The sequence below is a fragment of the Lepisosteus oculatus genome, chromosome 4 (assembly GCF_040954835.1).
Source record: "Lepisosteus oculatus isolate fLepOcu1 chromosome 4, fLepOcu1.hap2, whole genome shotgun sequence".
NCBI classification, from domain to species: Eukaryota; Metazoa; Chordata; class Actinopteri; order Semionotiformes; family Lepisosteidae; genus Lepisosteus; species Lepisosteus oculatus.
In genome coordinates, this window is record NC_090699.1 from 48,520,537 (window position 1) to 48,545,455 (window position 24,919).

General features: G+C 37.3%; 2 protein-coding genes across 26 annotated transcripts in view; one reads left to right on the plus strand and one right to left on the minus strand.

Moving 5' to 3' along the window:
* cep15 (centrosomal protein 15) overlaps positions 1-17,301 on the plus strand; it is a 53,501-nt gene extending 36,200 nt beyond the window's left edge. The window contains exon 6 of one of the 2 annotated variants that reach the window (XM_015347169.2): positions 16,935-17,300. In XM_015347169.2, the coding sequence (XP_015202655.1) occupies positions 16,935-17,169 (235 nt within the window). In that variant the 3' untranslated portion in view covers positions 17,170-17,300. Of the gene's footprint in view, positions 1-16,934 lie in introns of both variants that reach the window. The other variant, XM_015347170.2, reaches the window with a different exon arrangement.
* cadpsa (Ca2+-dependent activator protein for secretion a) overlaps positions 2,798-24,919 on the minus strand; it is a 134,888-nt gene continuing 112,766 nt past the window's right edge. For 23 of the 24 annotated variants that reach the window (XM_069189325.1, XM_069189319.1, XM_069189322.1 and 20 more), the window contains 4 exons: positions 24,749-24,781; positions 23,251-23,358; positions 5,797-5,901; positions 2,798-4,009 (listed from right to left, as the gene is read on the minus strand). In XM_069189325.1, the coding sequence (XP_069045426.1) occupies positions 3,830-4,009; positions 5,797-5,901; positions 23,251-23,358; positions 24,749-24,781 (426 nt within the window). In that variant the 3' untranslated portion in view covers positions 2,798-3,829. The remainder of the gene's footprint in view (positions 4,010-5,796; positions 5,902-23,250; positions 23,359-24,748; positions 24,782-24,919) is intronic. The other variant, XM_069189333.1, reaches the window with a different exon arrangement.

Sequence of the window (24,919 nt, forward strand, 5' to 3'; positions counted from 1 at the left end):
AAATATAGAATTATGTATATATAGTAGGATATATAGGTATATCTCAATTTACTCATAAGATAAGATGCCAAAAATGCAGGGCAATTCAAAGATCCATAAAGTAATCAAAAAATAATTTCCCATAAGAATACATGTAAATGGGAGAATGCATTCTGGGTCCCTTCTCAATGAGAGGGATGAACTCCCAAATATAAACAGTTACATACAGTGTCTTAGAAAATATTCACCACCTTCATTTTTTCCATATTGTGGTCTTAAGCTGATTATTAATTGTAGAGTGTTTTGTTGAATCATTTATTTCTTGAAGGATGATGTTGACATTTTTTTCATATTTTTAAAAGTAACTTAATGTTTTATTTAGAAATCCTTTTAATTTATTTTCATTTTATAATTTTAATTAGTTTTTTTTACTTTTTAAGATTTTTCACACAGAAACTTACTTTGGTAATTTTATTGATTTTGAGTTTGATTATAAGGCACAGACTATGATGCAGAGACATTGTACAGATTTATTTAGCAAGCGTGACATGATCGGAGATAAATGGTGGCTGGAAGAGCACATACACATACACTTTTCTGAGTCATCCAAAGAGTTCTACTCATATGTGCACAGTTTATACTGTATTATGATCACTCTATAGTGAGAATTAAGAAGTAGTACATATTCTTGAGGCTTATTACACTAAAAACATACATGCTCTGACCACAGAATGGTACTTTTTGTAGGATAACTGAGGTTTACTTTCAGGTGTTTGCAAAGATGCAGACACATTTATTTTTCCATATTCAATCTTGCTGTAATCTAAGTATCTCTCTTGTTTTAATTTGTAACATGCATTAAACTTAATCCTTTGATCTCTGTGATGACTGTTGCCTTGGTCTCATATCTTCTGACTCGATCTTTGAATAATTTTTAATCGGGTTGAGAAAATCTGATTGAGAATTGTATGTGATCTGCCACTGTCCCCGTAACCTATTGTCATGTAATGGAAACTGAAGATGAGCTGTTTTTTAATTTGAATCTTTAATCCAAAGCTCTTAAGAAAAATGGTTAAGGTACAAGATGATAAAGTGCTCCAGGCATCAAGTACGCATTTAGGTGTAGCCTAACAAATATTTTCATTGGTAGAATGAGAGGTACAGTATGTATGTGCTTGGTAAAAGTGCAAGATGAAGATTCAATTCTAAAGACACAAATTACTCGAAACCCGATACACCTTCACATTATTGTGTTTGTTGTTGGATATGATTTGTTTCCTTAATACCTGCTAAGGAAATGAGGCAAAAGCCCCAAAGACTCATGTTTGTCTGTTTTTGAAGCATCTCTTGAAGCAGAAAACAGGCAGTGACCCTTCAGGATTCAAGTTTTGTTTCTCTTTTTTTTCTCCTTCACAAAAAGACAGTAAGCTTTCTCAAACTATGAAGTAATGTAACTATGCACTATTACATATTTTACTTCAACTGAAATAGAGCATAAATGGTATACTTCAGTTGTATTTTAATAAAATATTCTTACTATTCATTTCCAATGCTAATATATTTGTAGCTAAATGTAAAATGTAAAACAAATGTAAAAAACAGTATCTTAAAAAGACATACTGTACTAACAAAAGGTTCTGTACTAACAAAAGCACACTGCTTCTGAACCTTGTGGAAAACAAAATTGTCTAGAAATCCTTTTGTCTGTTACCCACTGGTTATTTACTATCTTATTTATAGTCCTCCATCTGCAAACCACATAGGCTCAAAGAGGCACTGAAAATGGTAAAGTGAGACTTGCTTGATTGCTTGAATGCTCTTTACAGAAGGACAAGTGTGTGCTGCTGCAGAACTGATCAAGGGGTCAAATCAGCTACACATCAGGCAGGTGTTGCATAGCTGACAGTATGAAGAACAACAGTGTGTATAAGAATGTTTCAATGAGACTGAAAGTCTGAAATGCCAGTAATTTTTATTTTAAGCTCTTGCCATTACATCAGCATTATCTCTTGTACAGAAACTCACCCTTCTCAGTTCACTATGAGTATTCATGGTCTGGCAATGAAGAATTCTCTAGGATGCTATTTTACCCAAGAGCTTATGCTGTCCTTATCACCAAATCCAGACTATTCTATTCATGGCTCCCTTATCACCGCGAAGCTTACAGTAAATGCAGTAAATGAAGTAAATGCAGGTGGCTCCTTAGCACAGTGGTTATCATTGTTATCTCACAATCCTTGAGCCCTGCGTTCAGTTCTGGACCTGGGGTGCAAAGAGTTTGTATGTTCTCATCTTCATGGATTTTCTTTTTTCCAGATGCTCTGGTTTCCTCCTACAGCCTAGGACAAACTGGAAGTTTAATTGATTTATGGGAAAATTGGCCCTGGTGCGAGTGGGTGTGTGTGTCTGTGTATGAACTGCAAAGGCCTGGTGTTCTGTCCAGGGTGTTTTTTGCCCTGCGCCCATTGCTTGCTGGGATAGGCTCGGGTTCCCCTGCAACCCTGAATTCGAAAATTCTTGTTAACAAATCAGTGCATATCTTCTGTCTGTTTGCTTTGTGGTCTTCATTGAGGATTCCTATCTTTGCACCTGACTTCTGCAGTTTGCGTGAGGCATTGCCATGTATCAACCTTAGCCATTGGACCTGTACATGATACTGTCTATATAGCAATGTTAATGCAAAAGCACATGAACCAAGAATACTGTAAAATAATCAGTCACAAGTGGAAACACTCCTGCATTTTTGTTTCAAAATGAAATATTTCATTTGATGGTGTTTTTTAATATAACCATTAAAAAAGAGGTGAAATAAGCAGTATATTTGTACAGTTATTTTATTGAGAGGCCACAGTTCTTGCATATTACAACCGTTGGCTTGTGTAAGGCAAAAGCAAGATGGATCCACCAGTTACTTCACACAGAAACAAAAGCTTTTGTAGAGGAATGATCCTGGGACATGCAGCTACTGCTTAAAATGCAATGTACAGCGTTATATATACAAAACAACACTGGAACTAAAATAATGTTGGGCATTTTGTACTATTGAAATACAAAAAAAAATTATAAACACACTTCCAGTTCCAGGAGTGGTTAAAGTAAGATAGGTAAGGGAAAACTTTTTTTCGTCTTCAAAAAGATTATTATGTAAAAGTGCTACATAACTAAAATATAAGAATTTAAAATTCACCAGTTACTTAAAACATAAAAAATGACCTGTATTATTCTCCAACAAGATATCACAAAAGAAAAATGAGCATTTCTAAAATACTAGCTCATTTCATTGAAAATTGTGGCTTAACAACATCTTGTTGGTAAAAAGGTGATGAGACATTTCAACCAGAATGGAGGACAGGAACTTAAAACACACGCTGACTGAAAATGTCCAGTATATGAAATACTTAAATACAGAGAGTCATGTTATTTTAAGCAGTTGGCATCCACTTAAAAACGAATGAAACAAAAAGGATCTATACACTCATCTTCACAACAATGTACCATCGATGTATGTACAGGACGTAGAAGAAGCGCCACACAGGTTTGCTTTAAACAGGGACACACCTAGCAGTATTCCTAATTATCTCACTTAACATTGTCAAACAAATGGTACTCCATATTGCTTAGGAACACATAGAAATGAATTTAGAAATCAATGAGTCAAAGATTGGTGCTAACTTTGTTATAACACGGCTAAAATGTCAATCTTGTTTTTATTTTTTGTTACTGTTATAGTTTCATCATGGGCATTAAAGAGCTGACAGAAAAATTCCTAGAGTGGCTAACTGAATAACAGAGTTGGTACATGCATTTGTTACCAGGCTAAATCAAAAGTGGGGGCACTATTTATGAAGATCTAGTCATCTTCTTCATCTTCCTCATCGCTGTCCTTCATCGTTATTCCCTGCATGCCACCACCTTCTCTCACTGATGCTGTGGCCTCTTCCAGGGTCAGTCGGTTCCGAACAGTCTCATACATCTTGCTGTTTAAAGTGGAGTCCAGCACACCCTGCAGTCGAAAATCCCTATATTTTTTCTACAAACACAAAAAATATTTGCATTTATCTTTTCGTGTCACTGGCGTGACAATGATAAGGGGTCTCTTTAAAACCAATGGAGTCCAGACACTTCCGAAATCAAAATCAAAGTTATCATAATTTGATTAATCATTTCACTGAACAGTTTTTCAACTCCATTCCTGATAGATTTCCTGTAAGAGGAGCAAACCCTACTGAAAACTCTTATGGGTGTTAGTATTCTTTCACGACAGGCTACCATGAAATGTCAAGGTTAAGAAAATTCACATCATTTAATAAGATGACAAATATTTAACAAGCAATACTTAGGCAAGTGATGACAAAGAAAACAATACAAAGTACAATACAAAATGCAGTTCTCCCAATACATTTGTCCTCTGAGTTCAACTATCCGACTAGCCTTTACTGATTTTTAGGAGTGTAATTTAAAATAAATAAACCTGTTAAGACACATTATTCACAATTTAAATGGCATTGTGTACATCTATTGTACATGGAAAACTGAATGAATAAGATATGGATCACAGATTGAAGTGTCCTGTAACTACACGATCTGTAGCAGATATTTATTTTATGTTTTTCGTTCACATCGGGAAAATAGTATAGTATTGTTTGTGACTGCAGCACTTTAGTGTGGATCCTCCTACTCAATCAAATGAACAAAAAAAGTGTATGATGCAATACTTCCAGGGCTCATTTCCACCAACACCACTATGGAATCACACTGAAATATTTATCATGCAACTAAGTATGAAACTGCACTTTCAGGGCATGTTATGCCACCTTCATGACCCCTTCCAGATAATCTGATTTACCTATTGTATGCAGAGCTGTTTCAATTAATTCCAAGAATAATTTGATTTGCATCCTGTAAATGATCTGTGAGACACACACCATACAGGCAGCTGGCAGGCAGCATGCTCTTTTAGCAAGAAAGTATAGTGATATTATTTGTATAGATGCAGTTTATTCAAGGGATTTGGAAACAGCAGTTTTATTGTATCTAAGCTAAATGTTTTTTAGATTATTATCTTATATATTAAAAAAAACTAGTTAATATAATGTACAGAGCAATGTAAAAAACTGCAGAAATTAGATGTGATACTTTTTATATTCTAATAATTTTAATCAAGCACATGAAAGCCATATAATGAGATACCTCCCTACCTTCTATACTACAACAAATTCCCATTCCACAGAAAACAGTGAACATAATTAAACTATTCCATGCTTGATCTACAGTATTTCAATTTACAATTTCAAGCTGGAAGCTTAGTTGTGTTTATGTATAAGATATGCATCAATATTTTAGTGATATACTGTGGAGAGTAAGGCTCACCAGATCTCATATGTGTGATTATTATTTACTAATTCATTACAAATACTCCCCCCTGCCAGGAAATCCTGTCCAGCTTTCAATCTTGAAACACTGAGTGACTATCTTTTTTTTTGTTTCAAAATAATAAACAGTTGTATTAATATTTGGATACACACATAAAATATTTTCCTATATTTGATTTAAGAGCATTAGATAATTAGATGGAAGGCATAGCTGTGACACAGGAATTCAAACCTCCTGAGATGAAGGCTACGCACAGTAACCCACAATATTGCCCAACAGCTCTATAGCAGGATATGGTTTATTAAAACTAGCAAAACAATTTGTGCATAATTCTGGAAATACATAAATGTGATCTACTGAACTGTTATATATTATTAAATATCCAGCATTTATTATGGGTAGTTTGTGCTCTGCAACAGATACATATTTTTATATCAGCATTACCTTTACAATCCTAATAAGAATTTTCAGCTGATAAACATGAAGTTGTAGGTCCATTCGGTCCGTCAACCAGGTGCCAATGAGATTCATTGTACTGGTGTACCATTGCTGAAAAACAGACAAATAGCATTCTCCAGCAAAACAAACAAAAACATAGTGATCAAAAGAATACAGAAATAATAATAAAACACATTAACATCATGTTTTAATTTCCACCTTTGGGTTATAACAATAGCCTTCCCTTGGAACCTTTATGCCCTAGTTTTGGATCTATACATCAGCACCATTGTCCGCATGGTGTTCAAATAATTCTGAGCTGTACATGGAAACCATATAATGAGATTGTTTCCTACCCTCAAAAGAACAGCAATTTCCTCTTCCACAGAAAACACCGAACGATATTATAGTATTCCAACAAGAGAACTAAGGGACAAATGCTAATCTGGGTAGGCACAGAAGTTCTCACAATACTAACTGCGACATGAAATCCCAAAACATGAAAGTTCTTTCTACCTCAAGGTTTCATTTCTGAAATGGGTTAGAGAGATCTTCAACATCCATAGTACTTTCAAGTTGGGAGCACTGTTGATGAAATGTATGAGCCGGTATTTTCAAAGTTGTACCAAGGCCTCTGCTTTTGGCCTAGTCATATTGCTCTTCATAAGTCCTACTTGTCAGTTTTTGTCTAGCAATCTGTAGAAGGTCCTCTAAAAAATTACCTTGTTAAGATCAATATACAACTTAGTAATGAGGGACATTAAAGGATGGAACATGGTGCGATCGGGTTCACTAATTTGTTTTCAACCTAAACCATCACTTTACATCCAGGTACCTGGTTTAATTCATCCCCCCCATCTTGAAAACCTTCAGAAACATCACCCATGACCCTGGAAAATTTCATCATTCAGCAAGAAGTGAAGATCTGATTAAAGAAGCAGACTGCTTCTCCCTATCATGAAAAAGCCCAAACAGGTGACCTTGCCTTTATTTCAGTCAGCTATTAACTGTAGCATCCATAAATGCAAGTCTCTCCATTTCAAGTACTTTTTCACACTGAGTGAAAATGTGTACTTGGGAAAACACTCTACAAAATGATTATATGAACTAAATTAGGATTCAATAAACATAAAACCCCCTATTCTAGTATAAATGCAGTTTTTATTGGCATTTTTAATACTTTTCTTACTCTTTCCACTTTTCACCATTCCTAGTATAAATCGATATATGAACACAATTACTACTTCATTGTATTTTTATTGTTTTTAGAACGAACTAGTTGTTATTATAGAAATATGACTATCAATTTGTTTCCTTTCATGGATGGAATACAGCCATAATCAATGCGGAAGCTCCATATCTCTGATCATTTCACCTTCACTGGGTTGTCATTTATTCTTTCCTTCCACTGACTTCTCTTAACTTCTGGGTTCAAAAGACATCAACTGGCTTTTAAAACTCTTATTAGTCCTGGATACCCTTGATCTTGATCTTAACCTTGATGGCGCTGACTGCTGCTTGTGACCTTTCAAGCTCTCAAGCTTGGCTTGTCCTCAGTGGCTCATGAGCTTTGAGTGGATTCATCTGGCCTTGATGGTGAAGACTTATGCACCATATTAATATATGATTTCCATTCTAGATCTTGATAGGCTCCTGCTTTTATTGTGTCTCCCATGTATGAAAACAAACAGCAAAAATTAATAATTTTATTAGCACTCTCATGATGTGCACTTCTTGATTTCAAAAGCCCTTAAAAGCTTTACTTGTACTATGCTAACAACTGTTACGGTCTGATATTAGCATCACGCTCAAAAGGAGGGTCCTATCATAGCTTCTCTAACAGATCTTTTCATGGGTGCGTGCATAGTTTTCACAGCCTCTCTGAAGTGACAACCACAGCAGGTCCCTGAAATGCCAGGGGATGTCCTGATAGTGTTGGACAGTAGTTATTCCTACAGTATGTGGTTTGCAGGGCTTGACTTTTAAAATTGGATTGCATGGACAGAAAAGTGGGCTGCTGCAAGGGAGGTTTCATTGTCACTGTGGGTTGTTGGGTCTGCCTTAGTGGGAGTGGATCATTCTCACATCTCCCAGTCTAGCCTGCTCCAGGGGAGGTCTGTTTATACCCTGTTCCCTGGTGGGGATGCTTTATGTCAGCACTACAGCAAGTATAATGTTCTCCATTGCTAAGTAAGATGCCTACTGGCCCCCCACTCATGTCTTTCTGGATGGCTGTTGTTGGTTGGTTAAAATCCTCATCTTGCTGACAATGCTATTGCTCCTTCCATTGAATCCGTCCACCATATTCTTTAAGGAGGAAGACTTGCTGTCCAGAATTTGACATACTATTCTTCCTTTGAGGGTGGTACTGCTAGTTTCTCTAGCTGCTAGTTTCCATCCCAACTTTCTGATGTTCTTTTTGAGTTACTGGAGCACTCCCACAGGCTGAAGTCTGTTTTTGCTGGCCTGGCAGTGCTTTGCACTTTGCCCCAGGCTGCCCCTTCTCCATCCACATTTTCTGCACCTCTTGGTTTCTTCTAGCCTCTACACCTGTCTTTTGTTAAGTGCTTCTGTGTTGTATATGTTGCAGAGAACAAGGGCCTTGGTCTCAGTTGTTTTATGGTTGCAGAACCCTACCATGTTGGTCCTTTCCAAAGGGTCTAGTGTGCTCAAGGAAGTGGCGCATAGAGTCTGCAGCATAAGGTGTTTCATACTGACAAGATACCACAGCGATGCTTTTGGAACCTTTGCAGGCATACCTTAGGAAAGGTACACTGCTTACAAAGCCCATTGTTAGGTGGCTGCAGTTGATCCTTATAAGGAGCAAGCTGTCAGTTGCAATTTGATGGTGCTTGTGGTAGAATGCTGTCAACATTGGCTGATGTAGTTGAAAATTGAAAATTGCTGAATATTGAGTGATAACAAAGGATCACTGATGTGCTATCAAACTGAATCATACATTTGGCAATGTTTTCTGAGCTTCTTGTCACAACTATTGGCCATGTCGTCAGAATCTAGCAGATCTCTGGTCCATTCCCATAGCCCATTGGGTCTTAGAACAAGTTAAATAAGCACCCGCATGCTGTCTATCTCAAAAACTCAAATCCTTGTTGTCCTCCACCATTGACCATCCCTAATTCAGTAATGCAACAGATCCTGAACCACAGTTCCTCAGATCAGCTGCCATAATGCAGAACTGTCATTCTTAGTCAGTGGGTCTGGTCATATCGGGAGGGTACCAACTCCAGTTCAGAAGTGGTTTGCCTCACTTCTCTGCTAACCACATTATCCCACTAGGAGGTCCACTCATGTTGCCACATTCCTTCTGCACAATTGTTCTACCTGTCTACTGCCAGCCTATCATTGAAAAAAGGGATTTTGTTATAGGCACTTTTCCCAAATAAAAACAGCTCTCTGTCACATTTTGAATCTACGGTCCAAGAATATGTTCCTGCGGTCACTCACGTTCCAGTTGTGGTCCATTGAATGAGGTTTCCAGATTGTTCAGCCTAATGATTGTTTCTGTCAGTTGACCTAAAGGGATTATTTTCACTTCCTAAATGTAACAGCACAGGAGCTTTCTTAGATTCAGTCTAGAGAGTTTTGTTGTCTGTTTTGCCTCTTTCTGGCACAGAAGACCTGATCTCTCTCTGGGTATAAGATGTGTATGTCTTCAACTTTTTAAATGACAGTCTGTCACTCTCAGGATGAGCTCATTTCCCATATACAGTCACTTCACTTTTTGTACACCTGCATGTTGCAGTACACTAGGGGAAGAGAGTACTGACACTCATTAAAATTGCTGTGTTTTTGGGGTGCATGTTGACTCCACCTGGTGATGCTTTCAGAAGAGCAATATCACACTCTAATGTCTGCTCTTTTGTGGCATCTTTTTTCTCTAGAAGCAGCATTGAAATTATATACCTTCCAACATCTTTTGGGGCTGATGGGGGTCACATTGCTGGTGGTGCCACTGGAGCTTCTACACAGTGGTTTCTTTTGTGACAGCTGGATCCACTGGAGGATGGTATATGACTTCGGATGGTGTTTAGCTCCTGCCTTCTGACTCCCACATGATGACTCCAACAAACTGATGAAGTGTATTTCCTAGATAGATAGATGTGGTGCTGTATGGTATATGCAAGGAGCTTAAAGGAATTGGTCTTTACTGTAGATGCTGCTCACATAAATGTTTTGGAGCTGTGGGCAATTTTCCAGTGCTTGAGCACCCATATTACACTAGACACATATTTATTTGGATGAACAGCACTACCAAGGTTGAGTATATAAATCTTGGGGTGGTGTAGCCACTCCCCTCTTTTCACTCAGGCTTGGGCTCCTGTTATGGGCTCAAGCCACCTTCTGAGAGTAGTACACCTCCCAGGTCTCACCAACACTGCAGTTGATCAGGGGTCAAGTGGCAGCTCAGTCCAAGAGGTATTTTTTCTTTTTTTATCCTTTCTGTAACCCAAGTTTGAAAACACTTGGTAATGGAGACATTGATCTTTTTGCCTTCAGGGAGTCAAGAATGCTTGGCATAATTCTTTCTCCCACACCAGGAATTCCATTAGTCATCAATGTGCTGTACACCCTTGGTCTGGGAAGCTACTTGTGCCTTCTTGTCAATACCTGTACTTCTGTAGTGCCTTCTGTGAACATAGGAATGTTTACCAACAATTATCTCATGCAGCCATTTCATAAAAGAAAACAGGGTCTCAACTTCAACAAGACTGGGTATATTCTTTTATACTCTGAAACACTGTGTAAAGAAATGCCTCCTGGTCTTGCTTTTAAATCCAGTTTTCTCTGGTTTCCATTTACCCACTTGTGTCCTCTGGTATGTTTGTGTTTATTATGAAGAAATCAATTGATTTGCCTTTCAAGATTTTGATTACTTGAATCAGGTCTCACCTTTGTTTTATCTGTTCAAGACAAAGACATTTCAGCTCTTTAAGTTTGTAAAAATAAGACACTCCTTTGAGATTGGGAATGTACCTGGTTGTTCTTCTCTAGAATGATTCCATTGCAGCAATAAACAAAGCCATTGTTCTCTTGGTGGCCTGATTTCAGCCTCAAAGAACTGAAATTCCTTCTCCTGTTTTCAGGCCAGTCATCGGCAAGAAGCCACACAGTGCGTTAGTGCACAGTTTCCACTTGTTGCCAGTAATTTTTAAATTGGAACGCTTTTGTGCTCCTGTGTACTCAAAATTTAAAACAAGGAACATCTCTTTCTCAAACTCCACAGTGGTTAAATTTCTGGAATCCTGCTTGGTTAATGGGAAGGCTCCCCCCTTTACACTTAAAGTCTGCTGATTGCTTGAGACTATTGGTTGTGTCACTCAGTTTTTGTAAGGAGCTAGGAGTCCTCTTGAAACCTTCCTTAATCTTGTGGGCCGTAGCACATGCCCCCTTCTAGCTTCTTAGCACTCAAGACAGCCTTACTGTTGGCTCTCACCTCAATTTGCAGGGTGAGTGAGCTTGTAGTGCTGTCCGTGGGGGTCTCCACACCTTGCACTGTTCCTGACCAGTCCTGGGCCTGACTACCACCCAATCCAGCCTTCTTGTCAAAGACTGCTTTGACCCTCCATCTCCAATGGACAGTTGTCAGCCTTCCAGCTTCTGTCTTACCGGTTTGACACAAACCTCCTGCCTCATTCATTATACACAGCATAAGCACTGGTTTCCTGTATTGCCAGCTGAAAGACTGTTGGGCTTTTTGTTTGTTGTGAGGCTTGACACTCATAGACACCATCCAATTGGCATATGAGAGCACTGTTTGCTAGGTTCTTAACTTCAGTATTCTAGGTGCTACAAGTCGATTGTCGATTGTTTGGACTCAAAAGTGAGTCCAAATGGGGATGACAGCATTCCATTCTTCTTCATGGTTCTAGTTCCAAGAAAAGGAATGTAGTTATTATCCCTTCTTGGTCAATATCAGCTGACCTTCATTTCTGGCTAAAAAGTAGCAAATATCCACTCCCTCGTCTCCACCTTATTGAATACCATATACAGTATATCAACTCTGTGATTCAACTCTAAAGAACCTTGAGAAATTTTTGCAATTCATTTTACTACTATTTTTATGATTAATTGAGTTTAACAGAACTCCCTGTATGGTAGCCTAGCATGGGGAAATCTGCCAAACGAACCTCCTGTTGTACCCTCGATAGGCAGGACCAGGCCTAATGTTTGTAACAGTATTTTAAACTTTAAGATGCATGCCTTACTATAACCGGGAGATAGAGTAGAATTTCTCATCCTGTTGATTCTGTTTGGCCTGGGATGCTCTTTAACTGTCTTCCTTTTTATTAGCGTCTTGACATGGAAAGCAATTAAAACTGCTACTTTGGTGAGAACTCCTCCTGCTTTCAGTAACCCTAATCGTCAATGTCTAGGAGTTCCCTATTAACCTCGGGAACTGTATCCTTCCAATTCTATCATCTTACTAAGAGACTGAGCTTCCCCTGAAGCTGCACTCCATGTCTCGCTCACCTGAGAGGACACTGTCAGATGTCTGACCATGAGGCGTCTGTTTTTTGCTCAGACCTCCCTTCTTAGACCGGGCTGTATGCAGCATAGCTCACTCTACTCTGGGATTGTGCTGAAATCTTCCCCTTCCGGGGTTTGATGGTATTCCAGTGTCTTGCCATGAGACCCAATTTCTCACTGTCCCCATGACAGCAATGTTCTAGCTCCCTGTGAGACCTCAGGAGCCACACTGTGAGACTCTACTTAACCAACCGCTGTCTCACCATGAAACCCAGTCTCTCACTGTCTCTGTAATAGTGAGGGTCTTGTTCCCTGTGAGATCTGCTACTCGCTGACACACCTACCAGCAAGAGTCCGACTTCCCTGAGTCGACCAGGACTGATTGCTCCCTTGACTTTACATCATGAGTCACACTGGTGAGGCCTACTCTCTCATAATCTCGTGTGTATGCGCACTTGAGTCATTCCTGCGTGTATCTAAAGTGTCTCACCAGCCCCTTCTGGTGGCTTAATCCCTTAACTGACACTCCAGATCCAGTTGCCCTCTTACATTGACCTAAGAGGTGGATCAAGCAGTCCTTACTTTGTTTAGTGAGAGAGAGTAACTGTGTTTCTGGGAAGGAGGTTGCAGTGTTTAGTGTCCTGAGATTGATGTCACTTGAGAACAGAGCACATCATGTCCTTTGCAAGCTGAATGCACCCTGTCTGTCCTTCAAACACATTCTTATTTTGTGATTATTAGATATTTGGTCAGAGGTTGGCCACACCTGCAAAATATTTCTAATGCTAATATTAAATACATAAAATGTCTATTTTTATCAAGTGAAATGTTTTCAACTGCTGCAATTACTTTGAGGCAAACTACAAGTTTTCCACAATTACTGTATAAAAACTGAAGATATTTTGCTTGAAATACGTTTTTTTTTCCATTAACAAATATAAAATAGAAAACACAAAAGAGAGTTTCTGCCTGATTGAAATCACAACTATAGTGTCTGATGTATAAAAAAATTCAGAGTACAGACTGCTAGACACAGCTCCAGACTGAACTGATATGCATATATTTTATAACACCTGCTTTGTAAACATTATCATTTATATGATTAGAGAATAATGCAGTTTCATTTTACTACACTGGTGTTGAAAATGCTGGTCTTCAAATCACAGCAAATAGTTTTACTATTATTATTTTGTTCTGACAATCAGTACAGCATGGGAATGAATTGTTAAAGTTCACTGAACAGTAGATTACCCCCTAAAATACTAATCTATACTGTCATTGTATAATCTTCTTATATTGGCTGTAATTTAACAGCTAAGAATTTACATACATACATATATATAAACACATTAAATTATGGGAATACCTACAAATATTGCTGAAACCATTGCAGGAAAGGAAACAAATACACAGCAACTATTGGGTTTTGCATAGGAATATTATTCACAAAGGAAATTATATATTGTACATGCTTTACTGGCAATTTATTGATGAGTCCTTATATAAACTTGAGTCATTTGGACTGACTGTGAGCAGACTCTGCCTTTGGGTACTTAGCTTTAGCTGTGTGCCTGTGAAAATGCTTACAGCAGTGTTGTAACAGGCTCCTACCCCTGCAGTGCAGGAAGTCCCTGAGGCCTTTGCACCTTGTGACACATGCTCATATATTTTAAGAAAAATCATATATTGTAACTTGTAATGAGTAACTGTAGTACTAATTTGAAACCTTCATGCCTTATTGTTTTTTTAGGTTTAAAAAAACATCTGTTTTATCTAACCACCTAGGAAAAACCACAACATTCACAAAACACTTTCTGCTTTGCAGATGTGACTTTCATTATGTCCTGACAAGAGCAGGTTGTTTAAGCATGAAGGCGAACATATTAAAGTATGTGTATGAGTATTGGTGCTTTTTGTGAAAGGAGCAACCTTCTGCACACCTACAGTATAATAAATGTCCTCAGATGTTCTACTTAATTTACAAGCACATAGACAAAAAGTTGTTAACATTAAAAATGTTTACTAAATAACTAGCGGGGCAATCTGCTGCTGGCCAGAGTTCATTTAGTAGCTCCTGAAATCTCAGAATGAGATTCACAAATTAAGAGAAAAGATTACAGGCAGGGAATGCAGGCTGAAAAAATAAACCACATTTCCTAAGTATTTTTATTTTAATTTGAGTTATTCTTATAAGAATACGGTGTTTAAGTGGCTTTTAAATTAGAACCATAAAGGAATCTGTTTATAAGCTACTACTATAAATTATATTTTAATTTAGTGTTTTTAATACAGCTAAGATGGAGAGTGTGTAAGAAAACACAGAAGAGCGACAGCAGGAGGAACTGATTTTGTTTTCTGCTAGGGGGAATGATTAAACAAGACACCAGGGTGTAGCGTGTAAAAATGAACAATAAAGTAACCTGTGTACTATTTTCAGTTTGAAACTTAAAGCTCTGTAATGTTTCCCATTCTGTAGTTTCTATGGTGGTAATGCACTCAAGCACAAATGGCATACAGTGTCTGTCAGCCAAATGACAGAATTGTCTCTGAATACATAAAGCAATAAGCTGCCATGAATAAATCTGCACGAATCATACTGGTTATGGCATCTATTTGTGGAGAAAAAGCCATGCGGGGTTCCATTGCTCGGGGGAGGGATGTGGTGTCATTACACGCACACACATGAACATCTGCAAGCCCCTTTTCTATAGCAGGAGCTGAATGGCTGTGTGACCTCCTGCTCCCTGCCTCGAACCTGGAGTTCGCACTCATATCTGACATGTTACAGGAAGCCGCAGCACACCACAGGGGTGCAACAAACAGAATTCGGCATAACCAGATGCAGCTCCGCGGCTTAATGCACCTGAAGGAGCTGCGATTCTCTTTCAGGATCTGGGCATTCTACTGACTGAAGGTCACCGCAAAGCCTTTTGTGAAGCTAAAACAAAACCAGGAATGCAAGGAAAGGGGGCCGGTCCCTTGGCGGGGAAGCGGAGGGATTACAAGCAACCTGTGACTCTGCCTCTTTCTGCCTTTGCTGGTAGTTTGTGTGTGTGAGTAAGTGCTACACAACAGATTGGGGCTGGTTATAAAGGCCTGGGACTGTGCAAGAGCTCCCCGCTGGGACCCAGCTGTGCCTGCAATTAGCAGGAGGCATGAAATGATTATTGTTGTAGTAGCTGATGGCAACTCGAAGTGACAAGTTCTATAAGGAAGCCTGTCGTGGCAGGGATTCAGTTCTGAATTTTATTTTATCTCCGTTCTCAAACACTATGAATCTAGATGTGATTTGCTCTTGACTACGTCTGAAAGGGAGTCTAGATTTTTTTGTCGAGAGAGCTCTTTTTTCTTTCTCTAGGTCAGAGCATTTGCTGCACTATTTAGCACCGAAACTGGCCCTTTGCCTCAAATTAGCAGAAGGTCTGCAGTGAAGGACTGCAGATTAGTCCTACAGAATGGCACAGCAGGTGTCTGCTGGGTGGATTTGGGGGTTGAGAAGTCTTTAAATGTGACTACAAGACATTATATACTTATGACAAAAGGACATAGTAATCCTACCTGCTTGCTTTTTACTGCTGCTGTTTGCCTATTATTATGTGCTTTATTGCTCATGAGAGGAAAACTATTGATGATACAACTCAATTACCATAGTAACTCACACCAGTGACCCCTTGTTTCAGTGTAGGGGCCGTCTATGCAGTTGAAGTCTATTGAGACACATGACCAACTGTGCGCTTGTACATTCACAGTGTATGTTACCTTTTACTCCCTCAGAAACAGCACTTACTTTTTAAAAGTGGAAGTACTGCATGGAAGAAAATACATAAATTTAAGGTGCATAAAAATCCTCTGGATTTCAAACTGCTATAATTGTACTATTGGCACAAAATAGGCAACAGCAGATACTTTTTTTGAGAGAAATAACATTTGAAAACATAATAGAAAGCTTTTAGTCTCACTAGCAGAACTAATTTCATTGCAATTAAATAACCTTTAAATAACAATTGAGTAAACAATACAGTATGTACAATTTGCAAATTGCAGGATTTTGGCAAGATTAATCTAGGACAATCTGCATTTCATGGTTTAACAGAAGCTACTGTTTAAACCAAGGGATTGCAAATCAGAAATTCAAAGTGAATGTAAACAAAAAGAATGTTAATAATATTCTGTCTGTGCTCTGTGTTAACCTGCTGAGGACTACTTACAATATATAATATTGGATATACAGTAGACTCAACAAATACAGGAATGCATATAATAGGAACACATTTTTGTGTGTGCACGTCTGGTCGGCCTAATGTCCAGAAACGTATGCAACATTAAAAGAAGAAAATGAGAGGAATTGTGGCTGCTAGTGCCATGTAATTGAGTAAACACACAATGACAAAACACCCTAATAAAAATGAGTTAACGCTGACTGAAATGATCCATTATTCTCACAGTAAATGCTTGCACCAAATTCAAACATGGACAGAATAAGAAATAAAACACTTGTGGGATCACTCTATAGAGTGAACAAAATTAAATAAGCCACCAAGTACTTGAGATTCACACTGTGCATGTGAATAGAGGAAACCTCCTAAGTTGAATGGCTTGCCTTTTGGGACCAATTTGTCTCTTTTCGCTCTTTATTTCTCCCTTTTTGCTGACAGATGTACAAAGGCGGAACCGCACTGTGCAGCTCATCTACATGCAACCGCAGCAGCTGTCACTTTTGTCAAGCAAGTTAATCAAACAAATGCCACCATACCCCACTTTCCATTGGGAAAAAGCCACATTACTGGGCGGCACGCTGAGCATCAAAACTTCATTTCACAAACTCACAAGCCCTGCACTCTGGTACCTAATGCCTCAAACTATAATTATTTTGCGCCAACAAACAAGTGATGTTTATCTGTGAAGTACCTGGTTCCGGTTTAAATGAAGTGCTGGACTTTTTTGAGAAAAAAATCAATATCCACGTAAAAGTAAGCTTGATAAGAGACTTCATAAAATAATCTAGAGTCACAAAGTGGCGAGGTGTTACTTAAAAATGATTTACTTTATAAATGGTTCTTCAGAAATGATATACGCGGCTTACACTTCCAAAGCTGCACTGGAAGGAAACATTTTAATATGTTCTAAAAGAAGAGTATATGTGCTGTTTCTTAGTCTTTTTTTTCTGACCTGGTCTCCATCCAGCTTTTTCAAAAGGTTTCTTTCTGTTAGATAATTTTAACTTAGATTATAAAAAGTAAAAAAAGAGGGAATCCAGCTACTGTACTGTAATAATACAGTATAATAAAGGATTTGGGTTTTCAAAAAAATCATTTGATGGAATTATTACTTTTTATAAAGCCCATTTGAAACACTGAGTAACAGGTTTTTGTCTGTTTCCCCCAAATGGTACTTGTTAGGGCCCTCTAATGCACATTTGCATTAAGCATTTGCCACTTTTAATGCAAGTTATTTCCTTGATGTGTTGCTAAAATCTTAAGCATGCTAGGGTTAGCCTTCCTTACGCTCTTTATAGCAAATACATTTGTTCTGCACAAAGTTTCTTTCAAAACAGAAAATCACTGCATGCCTGAAGTGAGATTCTAGCTTTGATCCACTTATATCTCTTTCCCCAGAGTCAAACATTTAAGATGTACTTACATAAACAAAAAGTCATATGTCCTGGTTTTGCCCTGGTTTTTACTTTTGCATTAAAAGCCAGATGCAAGTTTATGAATTTTCTGTACAATATATGACCTGAGAACCATTTACTTTTACAACAAGGCAAAAAAACAAAAAAACAAACAAGCTTCCCTTGTTTCAGTCCATCAAAATTTTTACCTAGCACTCAGTACATTATGTCAAAGCTTATAGCCCAGCAAGCAATCTGCTTTACAGAGGGAAAAAATCAATTTACCGGTCTACGCATTCTAGAAAAATCAGCCCTGCAAAATTGTACTGAAGTAGAGTAGCAGAGCAATCAGTCAGGGGTTTAAGATTTAAATGAACAATCAGCTCTGGGGACAAAAAGAGAGAATCGATACTCTTATTCACTGGAATCCAAAAGGTACATAGCACTTACACAGTACACCTACAGAGGACTATAGACTGGAGTTGAGGGGAAACACTGTATTAAGATACAATAGCTTTACTTCTTCTATTGAGGTGTGCATCTTTGCCTTAAAGAAAGAAGCAAGTCTGTGAGAATAAATACCCTTAGATTGCAAAACATCTTTTCACTGTATTTCGAAGCCTGTGAAGTTTCCAATTCAAAATAATGTGGGAATCGTAAATGTCAACCTGTATTGTACTGCAGAGTAAATATGAACTCTGACCAATGTTCATTTTCTCAAACAGATTTCTTCTTATTTACCCTTGATGCCGTGCTGGGTTTCAATATTATTACAAAAAATAAGTCAAAGGTATTCTGCTCATGATTCCGCTAAGTGTATAATGATCCAATGTGTTTGCTTTATGCAAGAGTTTAAATTGATTAAATTGTTCACTTCAACACACATGGCAAGTGTAGGCCTGTAAAATGGTTAAGTGTCCTTGACCGTTAAATGGTATTCCAAGTCCAGCTCACCAGTGAAAGATCATTGATCACAGTTACCAGTTCACTGGCATCCAGCCCCTATCAGTACACGATTAAGTGCTTACTTTATAGTAAGTGCAATCTCACTGATCTGATAACTGCCAAGGTCAAAGGAAATACTCAAAATCAATCACTGAACATTTAATCCCCAGAAGGCAGATTAACTGTATAATTGACCCGTCTAATCCACATATCCTTGGTCAAAATTTTCCTCCCTCCAGTTTATACTGCCGCAGTGTCTCTAAGAAATCTAACTAGAAAACCTGTGTATCACTAGGCCAGCAGATTTGAGCAGAGCTAAAGAGATGGCTTTTTTAATCATTGATCTCTGGGCTGCTGGAATTAAGCAGATGAGCCTAACGTTAAGCACAGCTGTTTTAATCCTTATCTCATCTGCTGTTCTTTCAAGGACTACAAGGAGAAAAAAAAAGAAATTAATTTTTTGCTCTGAACTTAACAACCTTAGCCGTCTCTCAGCGAGATTTCATCTCTTCTAATAAATGACTGGATACATCTTAGGCAGATTCCACATTTTAAATTGGTCTTCAGTTTAAACCTACATTGCCAAAGCCATCTGTACATTTAAGGGCATTTTTGCAACATTAATAATGACAATAACACTAACCCCTTAATTCATCAGCCAAGTACTTAAACCCATATAACTTAACATATAGACGTATAAAAAAAGACACCATGCAAAATGATAAATCCCTCCAGGAAAGGTAGAGTATTCAGTTTCTATACTGTAATTTTAACTATAATGTCCCTTCAATGATAAATTATGAGACATACTGTATAAAAGGCAAACTCATATATGTTTTAGCTTTGTTTTTTACAGAATGTGCTGTAAAAAAAATCAGTTGTTTGGAAACCTGAAGGCAGTGCTGTATTCTAGCTTCTTGCCAATTAATATGAGCAACAAAATTAGATGTTAATTTGCATATGCATGAGACTAGTATAGATAACAAGTATAAGTGGATAAATCCTTAAATGGATTCAGTTCCTAGATTATTTGTTTCAAAATGCCCCTGTCCAATCCCAGACATGTATGAAAAAGATTATTATTTTTAATGATTCTCATTAAGGACACGCACTGTTCTATGACAGAGTATTATGATTAAGCATGCCCATATGTGACGTCTCAATTATTTAAGCATGCTGTTAAAAATGCAGACCACAGACATATTTAAAATAAGTGACCCATACAAATTTAATCTTCTTATTTGTGGCCAAAACTGATTTGCTGTCTATCTGTTCAAGAGATGACAAATACTTGACCTCTATGAAAAATGAGGCACTTAGACGCTCTTAATTGTTTTTTTGTTTCCTGACACTGGCCTCTTCTGTGGTCTAAACTAAACTGATCTGTGATATTATGACCTGCTGTATTCTGATGAGAACAGTGGCCATACTTCATTTCATCAGCCAGATTAAAATGCAGAAAATTTGAAATATTAGAAGCTAGATAATCTTCCAAGAGCAATAACATCTACTGTATACATGGTCAAACAATTGTTCCACATGTGTACTGTACACTAGAGGTATATCAGTACAGAATGGAACCTGAGAACACTGCAAGTCAATGGAGCAATGGGAGAATGGATGGTGAGTGTACTGTCCTTGATCAAAGACAAAACTAGTTTAAAATGATCAGCCATGGGACAGAACTGACACCATCCATCCTGTGCAGCAAAAAAATAGAGCAGATAAATAAAATAAAATTCTGGAGGGAGATGTACAGAAGGAGCCTAAAATGAAAAAATAAAGGCATTTCAAATAATATAAACTGATCTACAAGCTGAGGTACCTTTTAAACTTGTAGAACTGTGTAGCTGTGTATTTAAAGTTGATATGATATTGTGAACACAGTCACTTTACCCACCCCCTATTAATATTTATAAAAACTACAATGCAGAAGCAAATGCATCGTTTGTAATTACCAAACTCCACTGACGAACACAAATCAACAAACAAACAAACAAACAAATTCTTAATATGTCCTAGAAAAAAACAAGAACATTGCAGTCTTAGAATTAATACATATGAACACACTGAGCCCTATTTTCAAAATGCTTTCTCACTATGAAGACTTAAGTGCCTAAATGTTTTGAATATAAGGCCCAGTGTATTTCAGCACACACACAATCCATAATTAATAATTGGTCCAATACTTACGCTAATCTGGTTATGAACAGTCTTAAATAGTAAAACATTACTGAATTAAACAGATATAATTAATTAATGTTCTTTATAGTGCATGTTGTTATAAAAATAATGAAGAGTTAAGACTCAATGTTAAAATAAGAAGAAGGGAGAAAATGGGTTAAGCAGGTGAGGAACATTTTTGTGCTGTTTTCTTAAACTCAGATTTTCATGAACACGTAGAGCTTTTTTCTAAAACACCTTGAAATTTCATTTGAATGCATTCTAAAATATAAGAAATCAGCCATTTTGTTTAGACATTGGTAAACATGTTATTGATGTGTTAGAGATCACTGCAGTTTAAAGATAACAGCACATGGTATGATACCTAAGGAAATGTGATATCCCTCAAATTAAGGAAAAAAAAGCATTAGCGATTTATCAGAATTCATCATGTGGAGTGACTAGGCATCTCAAGAGGCAGACTGGTATTTTATAGATAGTTTTTTTTTGTAAAGGATTTTTTGTTTGTTTTTATTTTTTTGATTTTTCTGCCTACACACTTCACACTTGCTGCCAGGCATGCACTGACAGAGTTTTGAAGAGGGGTTGGAGTGCTGTATGTATGAGGCAGTCTCAGAGGATATGGGTCATGCTAGTAGATGTACACAGGAAGATTATTTGACTCTAAATCATGCCACTCGATATAATGTGATAAAACATTTAGATATGAGAGATAAGTTCCATTTTAATCTCTTGGTGAAAGGAGACAAGAGTGAGGCAATTCGAACAAGATATCAGAAAATCAGTAAGGCTGAAATGAGAGAGAGAAAGAAAGAACAGGAGAAGCACAAAGGGAAATGGACAAATGCAAATCAGGGTTTGCAGACATTGTGAAAGAGGAAGCCAATGAGCAAAGGACCAGAGGGGAAGCACACGCTTTGTTAAGCAGAGAGAGAAGACAAATTCCCAAAGCCAAGAATCCTTAACAAGAGACACCACTGTAAGAAGGAAAACAGGAGTGAGTTGTTCACAATTTAGATAGAAACGGTTATTACTCAGGAAAACACCCTGGAACAGTCAGAAAGCAACAATACTGGGTTAAAAGCAATAGAAGAACAAATATCTAAAATATATGCTTGTTTGAAAGCACTTAAAAAGAAGGGGACAACCAAAGTTGGCCGTAAAGACACAAGCAAACAAAGACAGTGCTATATCCAACAGAATGGAAGACAAATTAGTTGACATGCATCACAAAGGATTATAACCAAGCTGACGTCTTTGCTGTTACTTAAGGCAGTGTTCTCTTTTACTTAAAGCCTCGTTTCAGTAATCCCCACAACCTGTTTCCTCATTATTTCTGTTTCTTTAGCAAAGAAATTGCTTTAAGAATAATTATTTAATGTGGTAATCTAGTCAAGTCATGGACCATTAAGAAACAGAAAACACTAAAAACTCAGTAACAGATTTGATTGCCTCAATATTCTGTCAGTTGTAAATCTGCAAGGTTTGGGTTCTTACTGAAAATGTGTACCAGCTGACTGTAAATACTGTAAATACAACATGACCACCAGGCTATTATGATAAAGTAATACAAAGATGCATTACATGAGTAATGTAAATTTAAATAAAATGTAATAACATGGACTTTGAACCATGATATTTTATAGAATATGTTTGTATTAAGTTATATTTGGGGCATCAAAGTAGTATGGCAGTTAAAACTGCTACCTGACAGATCTTGTTCCTTGGTACAGTTAGGGACTAAGACGCCATTTGTGAGGAATTTGTATGCTCTCTCTGTGTCCTAGTTTCCTCCAAACCTCCAAGCATGTGCTATCTAAGCTTTGTGCCCTGTGTATCAAGAATAAGATCCAGATTGCCACAAACCTCACCAGAAATAATTTCTGATAATGGGTGGATGGATGGAAGTTGCATCTGTGTAATGTATATAATGTAATATGTCTATAGAGAACACTGCTTAAGATAATCCTCTTTGGTGTGGTTGGACACTTTGCTTGAAACAAAGAAGTGCAAGAGAAACAGAGGTCCAATGTATTATGATATACAAAGACCAGAGCAACAGTAGATTAGAGTAAAGGCTTAGAAAAGAGAGAAAAAGAAAAATAAGCCTTAGCAAGGAAAGCTTTTTACAGTTATAGCTGCTTTCAAAATGTGACTTATCCCTCTGCCCAGTGTTTTGTCACATTTTGGAATGTCTCCTCCTTGGGTAGGAGGAGAAGGCATTTACTTACATCAAATAACCTTTCTATATACATCTCCTCATTGACCTTTTCACGAAGGATATCCTGTGAATGGCGCACAAAGGTCACGTAGGCATCTGCTACATCCATCCCAGGTTTCTGGAAAAAAAGACAACAAAGTAGGAAAAGCAGAATATTGGGGAGGGGGAGTACAAATTCAATAGCAGTTGTTACCACAAAATAAATCAAGACCTTTACCAGACAATTGTAAATAAAACACAATGGATCTGTTCTTTTTGTGAACATTCTCGGTTATGGAAACTTTAAAAAACACTGGTATCATGTTTTCTGAGTCCTGTTTTATAAATGGTTTGCACTTCCCTATAATTAAAGCTTGCAAAATGGGAAAGGTGAATGGGAGTCAATTTGATTCCTTTCAAAACATAACAGATTTCACAAGCTAATACAAGTAATCATAAACTCAGTTCTGTGTGTAAGGCATTCAACAACTAGAATTTCAAAGGGGTGTTTCATTTTCAACCCCCTAATAATATTATTATCATAATGATATTTTTCTATCCTGACATGAAAAGAGTCCTTTATCTGTACAGTATGTTGACAATTTTAATTTATGGTGCACTCAGAAAGCTCATACGCAAACATCCACATTTGTCAGAAACTCATTAACAGGCTGTAACAGAGATTGTTAAATGTGTTGCCATTTAAATGTCTAAAGTATCCAGTCAAGACAATGTGCTTGTTAATAAGTAATTTGATTTCCTTTTCTCTTTTTAAATTAAATGTACCTTAGACCACCACAAAACCATTCATCAGGAAACATAATTGTCAGTCACTGTAAATTGAACTTAGTTAACACATTTGAATAGTTGCATGGGTGCAAATGAGCAAGTTTTAGGATGTAATTTTATTTTGTGCATTAAGCAAACAATTACAGAGTGAAGGATAGGTTTTTTGCCCTTAGGACATAAAATACATTACTTTACACTCACCATTTTAATGACAAGGCATTAATTTAAAATCAATGCATTCTGAGAGTGTGTTAGCACTTAAGTGATACCCTTTGAAGCAATTTTCAAACAAATGACAGACTCATAAAATTTATTTTATATTTGTTCAACAAAATAAGTGCTTTCTGTTAAGCACAGTGACAAACTGTCTTTTTGTTATTAGCCATATTAATGTATATTTGTGAAAAGAGAATTCTGCCACAAGTCTCTCAAATGCACATTTTTAATGTAATCCTTGACAAATATTTGTTAATGAAACAGGTATCCTTCAACAAAATCTACTTCTGAATGGTACTGTCTGATACTTTACACATGAATTGCAAAACAAAAAGACGTTCCATTCCAGCAAACTAAAAAAAATCGCCCACAAGGAATTGTGTATTTTCATTTGTCTACTCCATTTTTTCACTCAGACAAGCTGCCCAATCCTTAAATGAGACTGCAAAATAAAAGCTACAAACACCATAAGAGCTACAAACACCATAAAGAAATGGATAAATATTGAGTTTATTTTCACTTACAGGTACATCCACATACTTTGAGGCTGCTTTCACCTTGAATAAAATAAATCAGAGAAAAAGGGTAAGAATTGTGACCACTGAGTTCAAAACCTACTGCTTCACATCATAGACAGTACAGTACCTGATGATTTCTTTTAATATATGAAATAATACAATGTGATTTCCGGTACA